This window comes from Nyctereutes procyonoides, unplaced genomic scaffold (assembly GCF_905146905.1).
Source record: "Nyctereutes procyonoides isolate TBG_1078 unplaced genomic scaffold, NYPRO_anot_genome, whole genome shotgun sequence".
NCBI classification, from domain to species: Eukaryota; Metazoa; Chordata; class Mammalia; order Carnivora; family Canidae; genus Nyctereutes; species Nyctereutes procyonoides.
This window is the reverse complement of record NW_026575044.1, coordinates 6,371,032-6,392,007: the sequence shown is the minus strand read 5'-3', so window position 1 is coordinate 6,392,007 and position 20,976 is coordinate 6,371,032. Positions and strand designations below refer to the sequence as shown.

Genomic DNA, 20,976 nt, shown 5'->3' with positions numbered 1-20,976 from the left:
CCACTGAGCAGGGACCCCGACCTGACATGGAGCTTGATTCCAGGACCCCAGGATCATGATCTGAGCTCAAGGCAGACATTTAAACTACTGAGCCACCCAGATACCTGGTATATTGCTTTAAAAGGATATCATGGCTTGAAATAAGTCCTAGTCTTATTTTCTCGTGACTATATCATCACTTGTTTAATATCTTTAATCAGTTCTTTTAAACTTCAATTTAAACTTTATGTGCACACATATAGACAAATGTACATGTATGTGCATGAGTAAGGTAACAGCGTACCTAAGACACAAAGTCACACACACACACACACACACAAACATTTTGGTGCTTATGTTACTTCGGGATATATTCTAGGTATGGGATTCCTGAGTGGAATGCAGCAATGTCAGAGTACCCTTTCCCCAAATAGCCAACAGGAGTAAAAGTTACCACTCATAAATTTTTTCCAGTATCCTGAGTACAAAGAGAGATCTCTGCATTGCTTTGCTTCCCTTGACACGTGAAGCATCTCTTCGTGTCTGCCAGCCATACTTTGTCCAGATTTGATTGGATGTTTGATCTTTTCTTATTAATTTTTAATATATTTTTAAAGAGTACAGCTATTAACACTTCCCTTCTCATCTGCATAGCAAATATTTATTCTAGAATTTTACTGTTTCTCATTTAGTTTGTGATATCTTTTGGAATATAATTTTTTAACTTTTGTAATTACGTCTTTTATTGCTTTTACATAGCTGGCTTGTATATTGGTTTTGTGGCCACTGCAACAAAGTACCACAGACAGAAAACAACAGAAATTTACTCTCTCCTACTTCTGGAGGTTGGAAGTCTGAACTCTATTTCCCTAGACTAAGAACTAGGTGTCACCAGAGCAGTGCTCCCTCCAGAGACTCCAGCAGCCACCACTACTGGATGAGAATGCACACATGTGCATTCGAGTGTGTGGCAGGTGCCACTGTCCCTTGGCTGGCTGTTGTGTCACTCTGGTCTTCAAGACTAGCATCCTCAAATACCTCTGCTTTGTTTTCATGTGGCCGCCTCCTCTGGGTGTGTCCAGGAGGGTCCAATCCCCTTTGTTTCTCCTACAAGTACATTGATTGTATTTAGGGCCCACTCAAATAATCCAGGAAAATCTCATCTCAAGATCTTTAATTTGGTCATATCTGCAAAGGTGCTATTTTCAAATAAGGTAAAATTACGGGCTCCAGATTAGTACCTGACATTTTTGGGGACCATTATTTAGCCTCAGATAGCTTGGTTAAAGTTTTCCCTACTCTAAGGCTGTACATACCTATACTTTAATAGATTTTCTTAAAAGTATTGGTATGTTTTTTGTTTTTGTTTTGTTACTTTTTTTTTTAAGATCTTTAAATTTTATTTGAGAGAGAGCACACAAACGTAGTGTAGGGGGCAGGGGCAGACGGAGAAGGAGAAGCCGACTCCCCGCTGAGCAGGGAGCCTGATGTGAGATTGGATCCCAAGACGTTGGGATCATTACTGGAGGCAAAGGCAGATGCTTAACCAACTGAACCACCCAGGTACCCCTGTGTTTTTTTTTTAAGAATTATTTATTCATTTTAGAGAGAGAGAGCACAAGTGAATGGAAGGAGGGGCAGAGGGAGAGAGAGAATCCCAAGCGGATTCTCCACTAAGTGTGGAGCTGGAAGCAGGGCTCACTCAGTCTCACAACCTAAGATCATGATCTGAGCTAAACCCAGGAGCTTGGGTGCTTATCTGACTTAGCCACCCAGGTGCCCCAGTATGAGTATGTTTTTATTTTGCCTGAAACATATTTTTCCATGTGGTATAATGGGGGTCCATTTACTTGTGCCAAATTAAACCACTTTCTCTTTTTCAGACTGAATTAAAATAGCACATTTGTTATTCATATAATCATATGTGCTTCATTTCTGGATTCTCTGTTAAGTTCCTTTACCTATTTATCTGTTCCTGTGCCTCGACCATATCGGTATGATTACTGTGACTTTGTGTTATGTTTTTTATAATGCAGAAGACATTTACACTTATTAATTTCTCTGACTCCAGAAATTGCTTCATTTCATGATTTTGCTATGAAGTGCTCAGCTATAGCTTTCTAGAGAATACAGAAATTCACTTTTTTTCTCTTGTGATATACAAATGAACTAAGAGTGAGCTTTTAAATTTTTAAGTAGATATAATTTATTTTATGTGTTACACATTAATGGTCTGTTTCTCATTTTCTTAGATTAAGAACAAAGAATGCAACTGATAGAATATCTCCCTTCAACTTCTGTTCAGGTTTTCTTAATGGCTGTTACAGAACAGATTTTATAATATTCTAATGGACAAACATACAGTTGAGGAATTTGATGTATAGAATGAGAAATAGGTATAAATGTATATGCATAATCGTTCGATAATACTAAATTTTCATACATTCTTATTTATTCATAATTAAATCTAGTCATTTTGAGAGACATATTTTGAAGCTTTATATTGTGGTAGTGTTTTAATTGCATTACTGATAGCTTTTGCTTTACATATTTAGCTGCTGTGTTGTTTGGCACATACCAGTTTATAACTGTCTCCACCCCATAAATTGTGCCACAACAGAATAAGGCCCTGCTTTTTCCCATTTAGTACTTTTAAGACCTCTCAACTCTTATTCTAATTTTTACTGAGGTTCTTTATCCTATTGGTTATAGATCAGTATTTCTCAACCTTCTTTTCATTAACACCTTACTAAGGAGACTTTTTAGACACTTTTTTCCTAAATCTGCCACCCCATGAGATTTTAATACCACAGGTACATTGTATATTTATTTTATATATATGTGTGTTTTATTTATAAAAGAAGTAACTTCCACACACAACCAACTCAGCCCCTTTCATGTAATAGCACCTCCCATTGAAAATCATGTAATAGATTCTCAGTAGAACAGTAGAACTCTCCCTATAATGTGTCTCTTCTATTTCAAGAATCCTTTTTAAGCAGGTCCAAATCCTATTGTTCATCACTTGTTCTCCCTTTTATCCTCTTTGATGGTGGTTAGTGATATTTATTGTTTTATTACAGTATTTCCTTTAATATGTTCCTTGTTTGGGTTATGTAGGTGATATAATTCCTAAATCTGTATATATCTGCAAATATTTCCTTTTTTGACCCTGGCAAGTAAAATCTTTGGGTAAAGCATTCCCTTGGTCTAGTTTGTTCTTTCATAGTCTGTAGCCATCATTTACTGGCTTAGTGTTGCTAATGGCTGACATCATGCCAGTCTAATCCAGGTAACTTTTTTTTGTTTGTTTGTTTTTGGACAGAAGTTTGTAAGAATTTCTCTTTCTCCTTGGTATTTATTGATTTTATAGAATGTACCTAAATGTTTCCGCATTACATTCATCTTTAATTATCTTTTCAACATGTAGATCTGGGCCTTTCCTCAAGTAGGACCATTTTTCTTCTATTTGAAAGCTTATTCTTTCTGCCTCTTGTTTTCTTCTAACACATCTATTAGCCATATGCCATAGATCCTCAATTTCTCTATAACCCTTTTCCTCTCATATCATCCTTGTTTTTGTGTGAGTGCATGCATGCATGTGTATGCTTTGAGATATTTCTTCTGTTAAAAAAGAAATTTTTTCAGATCACTAATCTGGGTCTCAACAGAGGCCATGTTGTTCTTTAATTATTCTTCTAATTTAATTCTAAAATCCTAGAGTGTTAGTCCCAGCCATACTTATCTGTTCTTGAATACTTAACATTATGTTTTAGCTCCAGTTCTGTCTTCTCAAGTAGCCTGTATCATCAAGCACCCATATTATGTTCAAACATCTTCTCCGTTGTCAGGCCCCTTAAGTGCATTGATATTTGGTGTTATCAGATTATTAGCACCTTCTTCCTTTTAGATGAAGGAAGGGCAATATTAGTTGGTTAACTAGTCCCCCTCAATACTTCATACTCTAACCCCTAGGCAGGCTGCCTGAGCTTAATTGGCCTAAACTGCTCAACACACCTGAGCCACTGGCTATCTTCAAGATTATTTAAGTTTAAAATATTGCCTAATGTTTCTCACCAGGAAGGGCAAGTTTTCAAATTAGTTGACCCTTGAACAACATGGGGGCTAATGGGGCACCAACCCCTTGCATAGTTGAAAATCTGCTTATAACTTTTGACTCCCCCAAGATTTGATACTAATAGCCTCCTATTGAACAGAGACCAGAGACTGATAATATAAATAGCTAATGAACATATATTTTGTATGTTATATATACATGAAAATAAGTTAGAAAAAATGTCATTAAGAAAATCACAAGGATGAGGAAATACATTTATAGGACTGTACTGAATTTATTGAAAAAAATCCACATATGAGTGGACCCATGCAGTTCAAACCTATGTTGTTCAAGAGTCTACTGATGGAAAACTCTGAAAGCAGTAGCTTTTCCTGCCGATCTCTGCACCAAGTAGGTGTTTTATACCTTTGTTACTACATTTTGAATGTCTTAGCAAAGATATGAAGAGAGGAAGGTAAGATACTGAAAACAAGGGAGAAGCTCCCCCAGGCCCGAGTTCATTACAGTAAGCACTAAATTAACAATTTTAAGAATCCTCGGTGTAAGTCATCAGCACATACTAACAGGAAAAATAAGCTTTATTTAATGACAGTCTGTGCCAGTATCTGTGGATTTGGGAGTTTTTATTTTCATCCATGTTTGAGAATTCTGGTCTTCATTTTAAATCTCATAAAAATAACATAGTGGGAATCAATTCAAGGCACAGAGCCAGAAATACAGATAGGGTAGAAGATCTCTTACGTTTCATTGGTGCGAAACATATTGTTAACTAAGAGTTAAAAAAAGAAAAGAAACAAAAAGCATTTGTGTAAAACTACCAGCCCATTACTGATGGGGTCTCACAAAACACAAAGCACTTAAGCCTTTTCTCTGTGTGAAGGGGAAGAGTATGAACAATCTGTGTGACTGTGTGATGACCACAAGTCTGGGTTCCAGAAATCTGGGTCATGCAGAAATCACCAAGCCTCCAAGAGCCAGTGACAAGATTATAGTACGCAAGTGGGGGAGAGCACCAGAGCAGATGAGGAAGGTGGTATTGGTGACAGCCTTGCAGGAGAACCACAGAGTCCCACCACCTAGATGTCCCTCTTGGCCCCTGGCTGCCGGGGTCCTCACCTCTCTTGCAGTCAACCTGAAATCCACATAGACCCTGCAATCTGCAAGGCAGCTGCTGTTGTCTTTCTTCTGTCCTCTTTCTCTTTCTCACCTCTTCCCTCACCTCTTTTAAATAACCAGTTGACACCAGCCTGCTGCATTCATTCCACACCTCCCAGGAACACCGGGTCTGCTGTAAACCTGCCTCCAAGCCCTGGGTGCAGAGCAATTCACGAGCTCTACCCTTGACTTCCATGCTTCATTAAAGGAAAAGGAAGCTTCTGTGCCTGCCACAGGGTACAATTCCCATGCCACCCTCCAGTACCCAGGGATGAGGGAGCTTTGGCTGTGCTGGGTCAGCAGATTGGAGCACGGCCGGATTATGCCAGATACTTTGCCCTGCTACGCAGCCCTAGCACTGCCATTCTATCTCGTTCTCCTTACCCTTAGGCTTTGGTCTTTGGCTTCTCTGTTTTCTGAGGCTGAACTGCAGGAATTGCATGTTCCATCCACATTTCCTCCATGCTCTCCTCCATCCTTTGTACTGAATCATTATTAATGGTCCATTCTTATCAAAGCAGAATAAGACTTTGCCACTTGGGGGCCATTAAGACCAAAGCCTTATTGCCTGTATGACCCTGGAAGGCATTTGAGTTTGTGGCTGAATAACAAAGATCTGAAAAATCAATAAAGGAAGACTGGTTCATTTTATGATAAGGAGAGGGAGTCTACGAACACACACAAGGGAAAGTAAATAGGATAGGGTTGAGGTCCACTTGTCTGAGACAATGTAATGGCTAAGGACCTACCTCTATGCAGAGTCTCCTGGAGATTAAAATTTACTATAAAAATTTAATGCTTGTGAAAATCTCATGTAAGCAAAACCTTTTTTACCATGTATTTTTATTTCAGTCATTTTTAGTTTGTGCTAGTAATGACAGATTGCTAGACAGGGCATTAGTTGAATTCTGTAAAACAGGTTTTAAACCAGAAGGTGAATTGAGGCAAATCACTGATAAGTAGCTGTGACTCTCCCCATAAGAACTTCCACTGAAAGGATACTTACCTACAACTAATTCTTTTAATTCTCAAAAAAGACCTTTTAAAGTATTAAACTCTAATATTATCTACATTTTACTGAGGAAGAAGCTGGAGATTAGTGAGAAGAGATACAGCTTGCAAATTGGAAAAAACCAGCTGGAATCCAGATCTCTCTGGGCTCAAACTCAACTGTATAATATTCTCTGCTGCTTCTTCATGTGTAGATAATGTCAGAGTTCATGAAAGAGTAAAAAAAAGGTAGATTTGCTCTGTAGCATTGAATTTAGGATTGCAATAATTGTTGATTTGCACAGCACTCAAGAAAACATAATGTAATCTGCATTCGTGCTACTACTCTGTTTATAACTCCTTTGAAAGAATTCTCTATGAATATCAATTGCTGAACTGCTTGTCTTTTAAAATTTGAATGAATGTTTTAATTTTTAATAAGTTTATTTATACCTTTCTAAAATAGCATACTTTAGGTTTTCTGACTTTCCTGGTCTCTGAATATTTTTTTCCTAGGGTCAACGTCTTTTCGAAAAGTTGCTTCAACTGACTTCACAAAATATCGAAATCAAGCTAGTGAGTGATGTGACCGCGGACTCAAAGGTATTAGAAGCCTTGAGATCAAAGGGTAAGGCCAAGGTCGCTGTGCTACTCTAGCCCTGGGGGGGGGAGGGGTCTGTGAGGACATCTCTCATTGTACTTAAAATAATATGTGATTTCTTTATGGTCAGCACATTGCACAAAGTTCACTTTTTATTTCTCCTTTGAAAAACAGCCTGATTAAAGCCTTTAAACTAGAGAACTAATTAATCAATTCTACCGGGAGATTTTAAATATTGTTGTTGCATATTAGTTTATGCAAAATAATCTACTGGCCATTAAATGATAATTAACTAGAAAGAAGAATCTTTCCCTGTCTGAACACTTCAGTGATGTGATTAAAGACCCACTTCTCTTTCGAACAAACATTGGATTTCTGTTTTTCTCTTGCCCTTCAAATGGAAATCCTCCTCATGCTCCACCTTCTTTAAAATAATATAGTCAGATGTAGGCATCTATGAAACTCAGCCTAATTCCACAGAGAACATCATTCTTAGGTCATTTTGCAACTTGTTTCAAAATCCCATGGAGACCAGGCATCCTGAGGAAATAGCTTCTTCATTTTGCTGTGTCTTCACTAACTGAACTGTCCCTTCCAAATAGTTTTCATGGATTTATCAAAATTTTGGCCCTGAATTTACTATTAGAGTTGTACACCTCTCAACAGAAATGGCAGGTATGAGCCAGTGAAAATGCTTGAGCTGCCTGGTGTGACAGCTCCAGGTGTCACACCACCAGGTGTCATGCCTGGTGGTGACACGACAGCATTGCATCTCACGTGTGTGCTGTTTAAACATGCTGGACAGTTTTGCTTGTTATCTTCCCCAGATTAAGTGAAAACACCTTCTGAAAAATGTCCAGGGCTATGAGGTGAAAGGTGAGCACAGGTGGTCTTTCCTTCTGCAGAAGAAAAATCAGAAGTGATAAAGTCTATGGAAAGACATAAATACACAGAAGACCTAAGCATGGTTGGGCACACGTGTATTATTTTTTAGACACATAAGAAAATCAAGGTAACTTACAAGATACTGTTAGGTCTGAGAAGCTTCACTATGCTACCTGACTACAGGATAATATTTCTGAAAAACTAGAAAATTTGTAGTTCAGTGGATTAACACAAATCAGAAACATATTATTACTTTTTCTGTTTAAAACAGAAAATCCATTGGCTGACACATTTTTAGGAATAGATTACTTCTGGCTAACTCTGGGTGCCTGTATTTGTTGATAAATTTCCCGTGGTGTCTTCTTACACACACACACACACACCACTTATGCACACACATCTCATTTACATGCACGTATACCACATACACATACCCCAACATCTTTCACTTAAAACTAATAAAGTTTTGCATTTCAGCTCAACTTCAATTATAACAATTAGAAAAAAACCAACTATGCAGAACTAAAGCATATGTCTGGTGCTGCTGAACATTTGGCACCTGAGACAAGGAATCGCTATTAATGAATTTATGGGTAAAGTCCTTGCCTACAGTTCTAGGGCAAATTGTGAATTAAAGTTTTGTTATAGTCATTGCTTCTCAGAAAGAAGGAAGTGTTTGAATTTCACAAGCAAGCATTATATATTACTACGACTTAGACTCTTTAGTGTGTGATAGGCGTTCTTGTCAAGACAAAACAAATGATTTCCCTTTACAATCGGAGAGTAATGAACAGGACCCTAATTTCTCATAGCCATTCCCCATGGGCCCCTGGCGGGCCCGTCTGGCTTCTGTTACTGCACATATATACATACAGCACCACATATATTCATCATAGCAACTGTATCTCTCTACTCTCCTCCTTTGGCAGAGGTCTATTAAATAATAACAGTGCATTTTAGAAACATTTGTTATGGAACCATTTTATTTAATTAATTAATTTTTATAGAATTCTTTTAAATCTGTGTTGGAATACCTGTCTTTAGGGTTATCTTTTAATTTTTTTATGGAGGGATCCTGGTCTTCTGGTAGAGTTCCAGGAAGGTTTGGCCAGAAATAGTTCACAAACAACAGATAAGCATGAAACTAGCCATGAGCAACTTCAGCTGTGAGTCTGAAGTCACTGGAAATAGAAGCTGGTCACATACACAGTGGGAAGAGGTGAGTGAGGTTTCCCCAGGAAGTTGTGAGGATTTAGTGCAGGTTTGGGTCCAAAGAGGACAAGGCTGGCCTGCCAGGCCTCAGAGCCCTTCCTGGAGGTGGGGACATCCCTGCCACTCACTGTTGCTCCTGCTGCCCACCCGAGGCCTCTCTTCTCTTCCACATAACTCAGATGTCAGAAAGGTCACCTCCCTTACAAACGCCTCACACTGTGGCCCAAAGATGGGGTGCTTTTGAAATCCTGTGGTCAAGAAGTCCATGAACTCAGGGGCAGATATCATTCCAGAGAAGACTGCCTGTCAATTCAAACATTTATGCCATTGACTGACCTTCACCATTGTCCCCTGTAAGGATGTAAATGCAGCACGTTGGCTTAGCTGAGTTGCTTACTCTTCTCCCTTCCAGCAACAACCCCTTATTACCTGGTTTCCCACCTACCCAGCCGCTCCTGTGTACCTCCACAGCAGAGAATACACTCTCTCTGATTTGTAGACAGTGCCCCATAAATTGTTTTTCTTAGAAATCAACTTGGTTTCCAAATCTGGAGGCCTTCGGATGCCTTTACAGGTTTGGTTTTGGGATTTTATCAGCTCCCAGTTGTCTTGGCCAGAGGATTAGTCTGCAAGTGATGTGTTCACAGCTGAACAGGCACCATATGAGAAGTGGCTTCTCGCTGCCTCACAGGCAAGCTGGTGTGATGTAGGACTGTCACCAAGTCCTGCTTCTTCCTCCATACCCGCCTTCTCATGGGGTGTGCCATTGGCTGCCCACAGTGGCTCAGGATGATGGTACCATCCTTTCCCTGTTCTTGTCTCCTAGCAGGTGCCTTGGAAGTCCCACCTCTCATGAACTACATGATGGTAATACCTCAGAAATGCTGTTTTATGCTACTCAGATGCTTTATTTCTGGCTGTGTCTTTTAGTCCTAAACAAGATATTATTTCTCAGTCATGCTACTGTGTTTTTCTAAGGCTTTATTTTTGGGAGCACTTTTAGGTTTATGACAACATTGAGAGGAAAGTGTGGAGATTCCCAGTACCCTCTGCCTCAACACCTGTACAGCCTCCCCCATCATCAACATCACTCACCAGAGGGAGGCATATGTTACCAAGGATGAGCGTGCATTGACACTTCATCATCATCCAGAGTCCAGTTTACCTTGGGATTTACCTTTGGTGTTATACATTCTCTGGGTTTGGACACCTAGGCAGTGACATATATCTATCATTATAACATTGTACAGAGTATTTTCATGGCTCTAAAGATCCTCTGTCCTCTGCCTATCCATTTTCTGACCTACTATGTTTTTAAGCCTTATACTCGATTATTGTTGCAATGGAGTTTCTAATTAAGAAGAATTTCTTTTTTATTTGTCTTTCAAAACCATAGCAATTCAGTGTACTTTCTATAATATGATGAAAATATTTATCCCAGTAGCCTACCAAAAATGAAGAATAAGATAATGTTAAACTAGAAAATATAAATTTCCTTTTGGGAAAAAACCCAGGCTTTTACTTGTTCACACTAATTAAAAAAAAAAAAAAAGAAAAGTCCTTGAAACCATTCAGAATCTGAATGTCCTTTTCAGTCTCATTCATACTAATTTCTGTTGTTGGCTTTCTAGATATCTGAACAATTGTGATTTCCCAAATACAGCATGCTTTTCTGGGTCTCTGTTTCCTAACACATACTTTTCCTTGTACTTGAAATGGCCTGTCTCCCTCCTTGTCAATTTGTGAGCTCCTATTGATCTCTCAAGGTCCATATTAAGCCTCACTCATAACATGGCCTTCAGACTTCCCCTTTTTTCCACAGTTGGTCTTACCATTTTCTTTTACTCCATTGTTCACTCATTCATTCAACAGCCACTCTTTGAACACCTGATAGATGCCAGAAAGCTAGGCTTTAAGGCTAGAAAACTGACCAATGCCTGAGCCTTCCCTTGACTTCAGAGTTTACAGTTTGCTTGAGCAGACTGACATTAGTGAAATAAAATGATCAAGGGATTCTTGAAACACCTACACAGAGTCCAATTTTTCTGAATCACTTTTTGTGTCTGAGTCATGGATGCCTATGTTTTTCACCCAACACTGTCTCTTGCACCATCGAGATGGTGGTGGTGTTCTAACTTTAGAAAAAGACGCTCTACTATTGTCTCTTTTCTCTGAACATACTTCCATTCTGCCTGTTTCTGAACCTTACCAGAAAATGTCAAAGGAAGATGTTCTAACAGTAACGAGGCCTCACAATCCTTCCTCAAAGAGTCCTTAAATGGTTTGTTGACTGAATATTGAGAAACTGCAGGAGCCCTGTCATGCCACCAAGAATAACAGCCAAGACCTGAAGTGACAGCTCTGTCACAACTGCCACCCTGTCTATGGCAATCATAAGATGCATCCCAATGTCAGAGTTGTTAAAATGTAAAAGCTGCATGTTTTAGAATCAGTGACATATGGTAATGAGGGTTACTTTAAAATTCAGCAGTAAATTTAAAGATTCAACTTAGAAGCACTTGGCTTTAATATTTAAATTAAATTAAAACCAATCATTCCTAATACTGCACTGAGGGAGGTAGATTCTAAATCACACCTCATAACAGGGCTTCTTTGTAGTGTAGTAACCATCTCTGAATAGAAATTCAGAGAAGCCAGGCTCTGCTGGTTCTTAAGAAAGATATTTCCTAAGAAATATGAGGATATTTGTATCAGAACTCTTGATGGAGAGTGCATTTGGTGATAGGAAATATTCCCATCCGAATGAATAAACATATGAAAGAAAAACCCTACTATGTTACCTGGAATGGGAAAGAAGTTGTGCAAACCAGATTTTTATATGAAAGTTCTGTGGGAAAATAATATACTGAAATCAGAAGCCCAAAATACACTGAAGAAGAGACATACTCCTGGGGTAGATAAAGAAGAAATCAGAAACCATATTCCAAGGTATACTGCATGATGAAATTGCAACCCAAATGGAAAGAGAAGAGGTCATCCTTTAAAAACTTGGTGTTGAAAAGGAGAGGAATCTAAAACACTCATAATTTGTTGGTTGAATTGTCACTGGATGCTGCTTAGACTTTCTTCATTGCTGGTGGTTGGCCCAGCTATGCAACAAAAAGGAATTCATCCTAGAGCTTGGGGGACCTCCAAATGGACCTGCACACTGTGATCCTCTCTTCTGATGGTGTGGCTCACTGTAGGCTTAGGCCTATTAGCCCAGTCCTGGCTCAGCTGGAGTTTCAAGCTCTCAGTCTGTTAGAATCAAACCTTCCTTCCTCTCTATCCCTTCTTTCGTGCATGTGCAGACCTATGGGGGATCAAGCCTTGAGCTTAGACCATGCTGTCTATAGATGCTTGTGATGTCTTTAAGGAGCTGATAACAGAACTATTGTATGGAGTTGTATTTTGTTTAGCTAAAAGCATTAAGATGTCAAGAATTTCTTTCCCCTTTGGCTTGTGTTTTTTTTATTTTTTTTTCTTTTTTAAGTTTAAATTCAATTAGCCGATATATAGTACATCATTAGTTTCACAGGTAGTGTTCAATAATTTATTAGTTGCCTATAACACCCAGTGTTCATCATATAATGTGACCTCCTTAATGCCCAACACCCAATTATGCCATCCCCCCATCCGTCCTTTGGCTTCTTCAGATAGATGGGTGTATGGATGGATTGATAAGAGATGATAGATAGACAGATTTTCGAATTGTAGTCATCACATTAATGTGTCAAGAATTTCTTTCTTCTTTGGTTTCTTTAGATATATAGATAGATAAGTAGATGAAAACATGGATGGTTGGATGAATGGATGGATGGATGATTAGACAGATCTTCAAATCATCTGTGAGATTTAAAAATTAAAGTTCTAGGTTTCTCAATCTTTTATCAATATTCTCATTTCAGTTACTCTTTGTGAAGGCAAAACAAGTGTGTCCTTTGAGTGGACTTTTGGCCTTGGTGTTGGCCCTTGGCCCCCCATCTCCCCTCATATGCTCCTTTTGTGAATAAAGTCATACATTTGCTGGGTAACTGACTCAAATGGAGTGTGGTTTAAGTAGAGCTAACCTCTGTGGTCCCTCGTTACCACTGAATACCAGCCAGGTGAACTAATTAGAGCCTTACCCATGTTGGTGAATAGACAAGAGCAACAGGATCCTAATGAGCACTCATCTTCAGCTCATCTTGGCTTCCTATCCACAAAGCACTGAACAAAGAGTAAATATTTAATTGGCATTTTCTGTGACTAAGTCTTATTCATTTAAGTCAGAATTTTAATATTTGAAAGAAGCCTAAGCTCTTTCACTCATAACAACAGCACTTTTTTTAATAGAACATCAGTTATATTTTATTTCTGTGTGGTTGTTTAATAACCTCTTTTAGAATAAGAAATAAAAATAGCAGTTAAACGTATTAAACATAATCATTTCTGCTTTTCAAAAGTGTTCAAATTTGGAGTCAGCAAGTTTTACTATTATAACTAGTCTCATAAAACTCTAAAATATTTCTTGTGAAAGAAAATATGGTTCTAACCAAGAGAAAATACCTCCATTTCAGATTTATAGGCACATGAAATGTAGAGGTGGTTTCAGATCAGAAGGGTAGCAAATAACTTTGATGTTACATTCACTTTCCTTAATTCTTGATTTTAATTTTGAATGATCTGTTCAAATTATTAGGAAAAAACGATTACCACAAAATAGTCTAATAGTTGATAAAGCTCCATCTGGGTGATTCTAATTACTTTTCTCTTTTTTTAAAGATTTCATTTACTTATTCATGAGAGAGAGAGAGAGAGAGAGGCAGAGACACAGGCAGAGAGAGAAGCAGGCTCCATGCAGGGAGCCTGATGTATGAGTGGATCCTGGAACTCTGGGATCACTCCCCAAGCCGAAGGCAAACGCTCAACCACTGAGCCTCCCAGGCGTCCCTCTAATTACATTTCTAGTGCTGTGAATGCTAGCTATGGAGAAGTTACCAGAACTAATAGGAATCAAGTCTCCACATTTTAAATACTGCACAAGCAGTACCTGTTTCTTATCACTCATCAGTATGTTCATAAATTCTTCATAATGCAGAGCTTGACCCGTAGCAAAAAAATAGGCAAAGATTTCTATTTGTCAGTGAAAACTTTCTTTTTTGTCTCCAGATTTATTGAGCTGTAATTGACAAATATAATTGTATATAAAGTGTACAATATAATGATTTGATATACATACTTCCATGAGATGATTACCACAGTCAAGTTAATGAACACATCAATCACCTCACACAGTTACTTAGATTTTTCCTTCTTGTGGTAAGAACACTTAAGACCTATTCTCGTGGCAAATTTCAAGTATAAAATACAATAGCAACTACAGTCACCATTAGATCCTCCGAACTTACTCATTTGTGACTAAAAGCCTTTACCTCTGACCAGCATCCCCCCATCTTCCCCACCCCGACCCCTGGTAGCTGTGATTCTACCCTCTGTTTTTGTGACTTTGACTTAAAAAAAATTTTTTTTAGATTCCACGTGTGAGATAACAGTATTTTTGTCTTTGTCTGGTTTATTTCACTTAGAATAGTACCTTTTAGGTTCATCTATGTTGTTGCATAATAAGATCTCCTTCCTTGTCACAGATGGATAATATTTCTGTGTGTGTGTGTGTGTGTGTGTACACATCACATCTTTATCTATTCATCTATTGACAGACAGATAGCTTCCATATCTTCCCTATTGTGAGTAATCCAGCAGTGAACATGGGCATCCTTATCTCTTTGAAACACTCATTTTGCTTCTTTTGGGCATATACTAGGACGTGGGATTAGCTGGATCATACAGTAATTCTTTTTTTTTTTTTAGGGATCTCCATGATGTTTTCCACAGGGACTGCACTAGTTTACAACAGTGTGAAAGGGTTCCTTTTTTTTTTTTCACATCAGTGCCACTTGTTATTTCTTGTCTTTTTGATAAAAGGCATTCTAACAGGTGTCTAGTGATATCTCCTTGTGGTTTTGATTTACACTTCCCTGATAATTAGTGATGTTAAGAACCTTTTCAGTGTACCTGTTGGTCATCTGTATGTAGAAAAAAAATGTCTATTCAGGTCTTTGTCCTTTTTTTAAAAATAGGTTGTTTTTTCGTAGTTGAATAAGATCTTTATGTATGTTTACATATTAGCCTCTTACCAGATAGGTGGTTTGCAAATATTTCCTGCCATTCTGTAGGTTGTCTTTTCGTTTTGTTGATTCTTTCCTTTGCTACACAGAGCTTTTTAGTTTGATGTAGTCCCACTTGATTATTTTGCTTTTGTTCCCTGGGTTTTTGGTATCATATCCAAAATATCGTTGCCCAGACCAGTGTTCAGGAGGTTTTCTTCCCTATATTTTCTTCCTGGAGTTTTATGGTTACACTGAAGTCTTTTATCCATTTTAATTTTTGAGTTCTATAAGCTAAGATAGTGGTTCAATTTCATTCTCTTGATAATACTCTATTTTTAATTATTATATTTTTTGGCCACATTATTAAAAAGGAGGGAATGCTGTGTTCATTCTGTCAAAATCTAAAGTGATTCTTGCTGTTGCTTATTTGAATTCAAGAAAACTACACATTCACATTAGTAACCTGTATTGTTATTATCACAATCATGGATTAGGCTGATTAAAACCTAATGGGAATATACATTCCTAAATCTGAGAATAGGGGCATGTGTATTTTAAATTTAATACAAGGTGCCCCAATTTCCAAGTTACAGATTTTACACGGTGATTTTTTGAACTGCTTGCTCCAAATAAGTGTAACATAATTTGGGAATTTTATGCTTGTGAAGGCTTTTTTACTTTGGTCTTATGGATTTATAATTTTCCCCAAATCTAACTCTACAAGTAGGTATGGTTATGTGTGTTAATGTAAGGTTGTATGGGTTAATCTAAGGTAACAGGTATATTTTAATCATTTCCCCCAGAGTAAACTTTATATTATTCTGGCTTTTATCCCCACTGTTTGAGAGGTTGCCATTATTAAAAATAAGGTGTTTTGTTTTCTAAGTGAAGGACTGTCCTGGGGACTCTCATGAGGGTAGGGTTCTTTGGGCTCTGGCCCAGACAAAAGTCAAGGTGCCTTTGCTGTCACCCAGGCATACTTTCCATCAGGCTCTACCCTGTTTTCATACCTTCTCAAAGTGGATGCCACTTAAGCTCATGCTTGAGTGCCTTTGTTCTACTCTATTCATTGCAAGGATTTCTGTCTTCTACATTTCTTTGCAGAATACCAAATAATTTGGCAGCAAGGCAGGAACTTCTTCAGACACATTATGCTTTAGTGATCATTAACATAGTAATAAGTACAGCATTTAGGAGCACATACTTTTGTGTTATTTAGACTTGTGCCAAAATTCTGGACCTGTCAGTTGTGGGATGCAAGTGTGGGCAACTTACTCTGACCCCCAGTGTCTTTTTCAGTAAAATGAGGATAATAATAACTCTGAGGGTTATGAGAATTCGATTAGGTAATGTGTAAAAAGCTTCTGGTGCAGGTACCTGACTCTAATAAACTGTTAATAAGTGACCTCTACTTACAGCCACCATATCTTAGCTGAGTGTGTTATTTTGTGTTCCATCTGTCCAGATTGAATTCATTTCTGCCCCTAAAGCACACACCCAGCCCTGTGGTTTTCAATGAAAAGAAGTCCTGGTTCTAAACACAGTAAAAATCATCCTTGGGAATGCAGCTGATCATTTGCCTTTACGGTTTTGCACTAACTCTAGCTGGCTTCAGTTTGTGATAAGGGTTTTCCAGCTGGCAACACCAATGCCATTCCATCTGTATTTTCCGTCACTGTTCTAAGATCCACCCAGATTAGGTTGCAATTCAATGTGTTTAAACTTTCAGAGGGGTTCATCTGGCACATAGAATATAGTATGTCATCTATTTGCTCTAAAATGTAGGATCTTGGGCTAGAGGTCTATTTTTATCCTTAATACATAAGAATTTTGGCAGGCATGGCATTTTTAAGGGAAATTATATGCATATTCAGCCGTGTGACATTATAGAAGTAAGAAGAATTTTATCTGTTCAATCTAGTGTTGACTTTATGCATTTCTAGCCTAGTGATACTAGAATTTGGAGAGGGTGTCCTTTAAGAGGAATACAGGTATACATATAGATAAAGGAATAAATAAAAATGTTCCAGAGAGCCTCATGATTCCTGGGGACCCTGTGACCATTATTTTTAGCGACTAGTTTCCTGTTTGGGGGTGCCTGTGAAACCGTGTGGGGCCTTCACACATCCATGCTCTGAAGGAGACTATGAGCTGGCTCACTTCTTTGGTCTGCTACCAACTGACTTTGACCTGAAAGCAGCCACATAGGAGGAGTCGCTGTATGCTTTAGTGAGTGAGGTTTCCTACTTCTGGGACTTTGTGTCTGTTTTCAAGTTCACTATCCTAATTATACCTGCTTTTGAAATCATTGCCAAAAAAGCTCATGTGAATTAAGATGTAAAACTCTTTGTCTTGTTTTCAGCACACTGTTCAGCACAAACTTACACAATTTCCTAGAATTTCTATACCCTAATTCTTCTCCATCATTTTTTGCCCCCTTTTTTCGAAACTACCTTTTCCCATGACTTGGTGATTCTACTAATTTTCTCTTCCCTCCTCCACAGTAGGTTGTTGCACATATTCACACTTTTCTTCAGGTCTCCCAACCAAATCTTTCCTTCTTCCCAAGATCCCGTGTCTCTCTGTAATTACATTCTGCCTTTTAGAAACATGCTCAAGTCAACTGGGGGAAAAGAAGATGAATCCAGTACATGACCCCATAGAAGCCCCTCTGCCTGCTGCCCTCCCCCCTTCTCCCCTTTTCTCCATGTTCCTTTATGCATTCTGTCTGTCTCTCGTCTTCACCCCCATGCAGTCCTCCAGTCTGGCTTCTGCCCCTGTTCCACAGAATCTCCCCTGACAAGAAACTCACTGGAGATACTTAGACCTTAAATTGCATGACCTTTCTGCAGTTCTGACCACCAGGCACCACTCTTTGCTCTTCCTTGGAACAGTGTGGTCCCTTGGTTTTCATGGCCCCATTCACTCTGCACTTCCCTCCTGTCTCAGGTTCTTCCTCCTCAGTCTCCTCTGCTGATTTTCAGTACTCTGTTCAGTTTGGCCTCCTCTCTTCTCCGACCTCTCTCTTCCCACTTTGCACACCCCTCCCATGCTGATTGCTCTTGAGCCTGCAACCCCATTCATCACCCACACACTGATGGGCCACACATGGTATCTTCTGAGCCCCAGGCTCGTGACATGTAATACCAAACTTCGTATTTCTACTTGGGTATTCTTGAAATTCTTCAGAAAGGACTCATCCAAGATTAAGTTGCTGCCACACCCCTTTCCTGCCTTCAGTGTTCTCGTTCCTTTATGTTGTATTCCAGAAAGTGGCATGACCATCCTTCTACCGGTCCTGAAAGTAGGCCTAGGGTGATCCTCAACTCCTCTCCTTCCCTAACTCTAAAGCCAACTCACACATACACAATTCTCACACATACACAATTGCAGCATTTCTGGAAATGGATCCCTTTTCCCTGTCTACCACCTCCACTTAGCTTAGGCTATTATTGTTTACCTCCGGAATGATCACCGTAGACATGCTAATCGTTTTTCCGGCCTCCAATCTTCCTATTTACTCTTCTCCACATAGAATTGTTAAAAGAGGAGCACTTGGGTGGCTCAGTAGTTGAGCGTCTGCCTTCAGCTCAGGTCCTGATCCCGGAGTCCTGGGATCCAGTCCCACATTGGGCTCCCCATAGGGAGCCTGCTTCTCCTTTTGCCCATGTCTCTGCCTCTCTCTGTGTGTCTCTCATGAATAAATACAATATTAAAAAAAAAGAATTGTTAAAAGATAAACTGAAGCATAGTAACAATTTTAAGATTTTATTTGAGCAAAAATTGTAAATCAGGCAGAGGAAACCCAGAAATGGTTAGCAGCACTCTGCAGACAGGAGCCAAGACTTGTACAGAAAAGAAGCCAAAGCAAAGAAGGGAAATTATTTGATTTGTTGTAGCTTAAAACCTACTTGTCTATTTGTGTTTGGTTTTCCCTAGGTTTCAATTTCTTAAACACGAGGCATTTACAGGCTTGAGTTTTGGTTTGCTCATGTAGACTGCCATGGCATTAGAGTCACCTCAGTCATATGGCATCCTTGTGTAATCTATTTAACAGCATCATGGCCCTAAAAATCAACAAATTCCTCCTGCCTTTCTTTGCCTTAACATTTGTTGGTGGCTGGCTATCACCTGTAGTAACGTGTTCCAACAGGGCTCATATGCCATCGATGGTGTGTTAGATGATTTTAGGTCTTCCTGGATTTTTAAAATGTATCCTTTAACATGTGCTGGGATAAAATAACTAGCACATTAGACCTATTATTTTATGGATATGAAATGCTTAGGGCATAGCTACATTAAAAAAATAATAACAATTAAATTTTATTTAAATGTAATTAAGTAAATAATAACTCAGGTGAGAGACAGTCTTGGTTAAAAAAGACAATCTAAATTCAAAAAACAGCTGGGAAAAGACATTCCAAACCCTTCATCAGGGTTTCTCCAAAGGCCTATCCCAGAGGCCTCCAGTCTGAGTCATGCCCATTCCTGTTAGCTCCCAGGGCATTCACCACACTGCCAGGCCCCTTTCTACTTCTAGATGTCACCCCCAGTGAGGGCAAGATGGAGACTTGATGCCCGTGTAGACAATAAATCAATGTTTTTGGATAAACAGCCCAGGCTTTGGCTGTGGGGAGCATCACATAGCACAGCTTTCAGATTTTCCAGATTTCAGATTAAGTCTTGAATTTCTTATTCTATTTTTTTTTTTTTGTGGAAGAGACTAGACATTGTGGTAAGTTGCTAAATTTAAAATCAGAAGATTTAGAAGAGACTGAACAATTTTGTCTGACGTGATAAAAAGACCTGGAGGGGATGAGAGGAAGACTGTCTTGGTTAAAAGAACTGTATTAAAAAGGAATTTCCTTATATTCAGAGCTAATGATGATTCTCAAATGTTATGTTAATTAGTAAATGATGGTACAAGCATTTTGAAAATATAAAATGCTATAAAAATGCAAATGTCTATAGAAATTTACATAGTGCCTTTCTTCTGCTAGGAAACAGTAAAATGGCATTTGAAGGGCAATTTGAACATTGTGGTGTGCATTTCTGTTCATTTAAAAAGCTCTGATGGAAATCAGATAAAGGGACATTATTTTTTATGTTCTTTTTCTCATGGTCATTTGCCCAGTTGGAGGGTAGGGAGGGATTCCTCATACCTAGAAGAGCATGTGTGGTTTGCTGAAATGTTCCACGTTCTTCATCTCCTCTCTGGCCAATTTACCCAATTTACCCAATTGCCTACTCTAGGCCAATTTACCCAAACGGGCAAAGGCATTATGTGATTTCCTTCTCAATGAAAAGTTGAGAAGACTACCTTGCCTGTAGGGTTTTGTGGACTATTTTTTAGCTCTCCTTGGAAGAGGATTTGAGGATGTGCAGAGAAACATGATCTTGTCAAATTATTAAGGAAACTAATAAATTATGGTCCCTCTTAAAAAAAAGGGTAGATGCAAAAGAAGTATATAACAAAATGTAAAATAACTAATAAATGTAAAGTAACTACATAACAATCACATAACTATATAGAACCAAAATAATAGTGTAATAAGTGCTTTGTTAATTGTAACAACTTGAGAAACAACAGCAAGACCAGAGGAGCTGGGTGTCATCGTGGGATTTGTGCCATTGCCTCACCAGAGACAGGACTCACCTGGGATGGGGTCTTGCTGCGGCCAACCCATTTTTCTCCAGACCTCAGCCCCAGTGGCTGCTCAGAGTTCGGTTCACAAAGATGATGTGCAAATATGTGCACTGCAGCATAGTTCCTGAAATTAGAAACAGATCAGGTGAATAAATAATGGGACATACATATGATGGAATCTTCTAAAAATCATGTTGAGGACAAAGAACAACTGACCTTGGTAAAACAGTGAGAATATAATGCTAAGTGGAAAGCAACAGTCTACAAAACAGAAGTTACA

The 20,976-nt window shown here is 38.7% G+C and overlaps 1 protein-coding gene across 1 annotated transcript in view; it reads left to right on the top strand.

Moving 5' to 3' along the window:
- The window catches only part of PLD5 (phospholipase D family member 5), a 406,589-nt gene that overhangs the window by 219,474 nt on the left and 166,139 nt on the right, over nt 1–20,976 (top strand). The window contains exon 4 of the mRNA XM_055323505.1: nt 6,719–6,830. Within this exon, the coding sequence (XP_055179480.1) occupies nt 6,719–6,830 (112 nt within the window). The remainder of the gene's footprint in view (nt 1–6,718; nt 6,831–20,976) is intronic.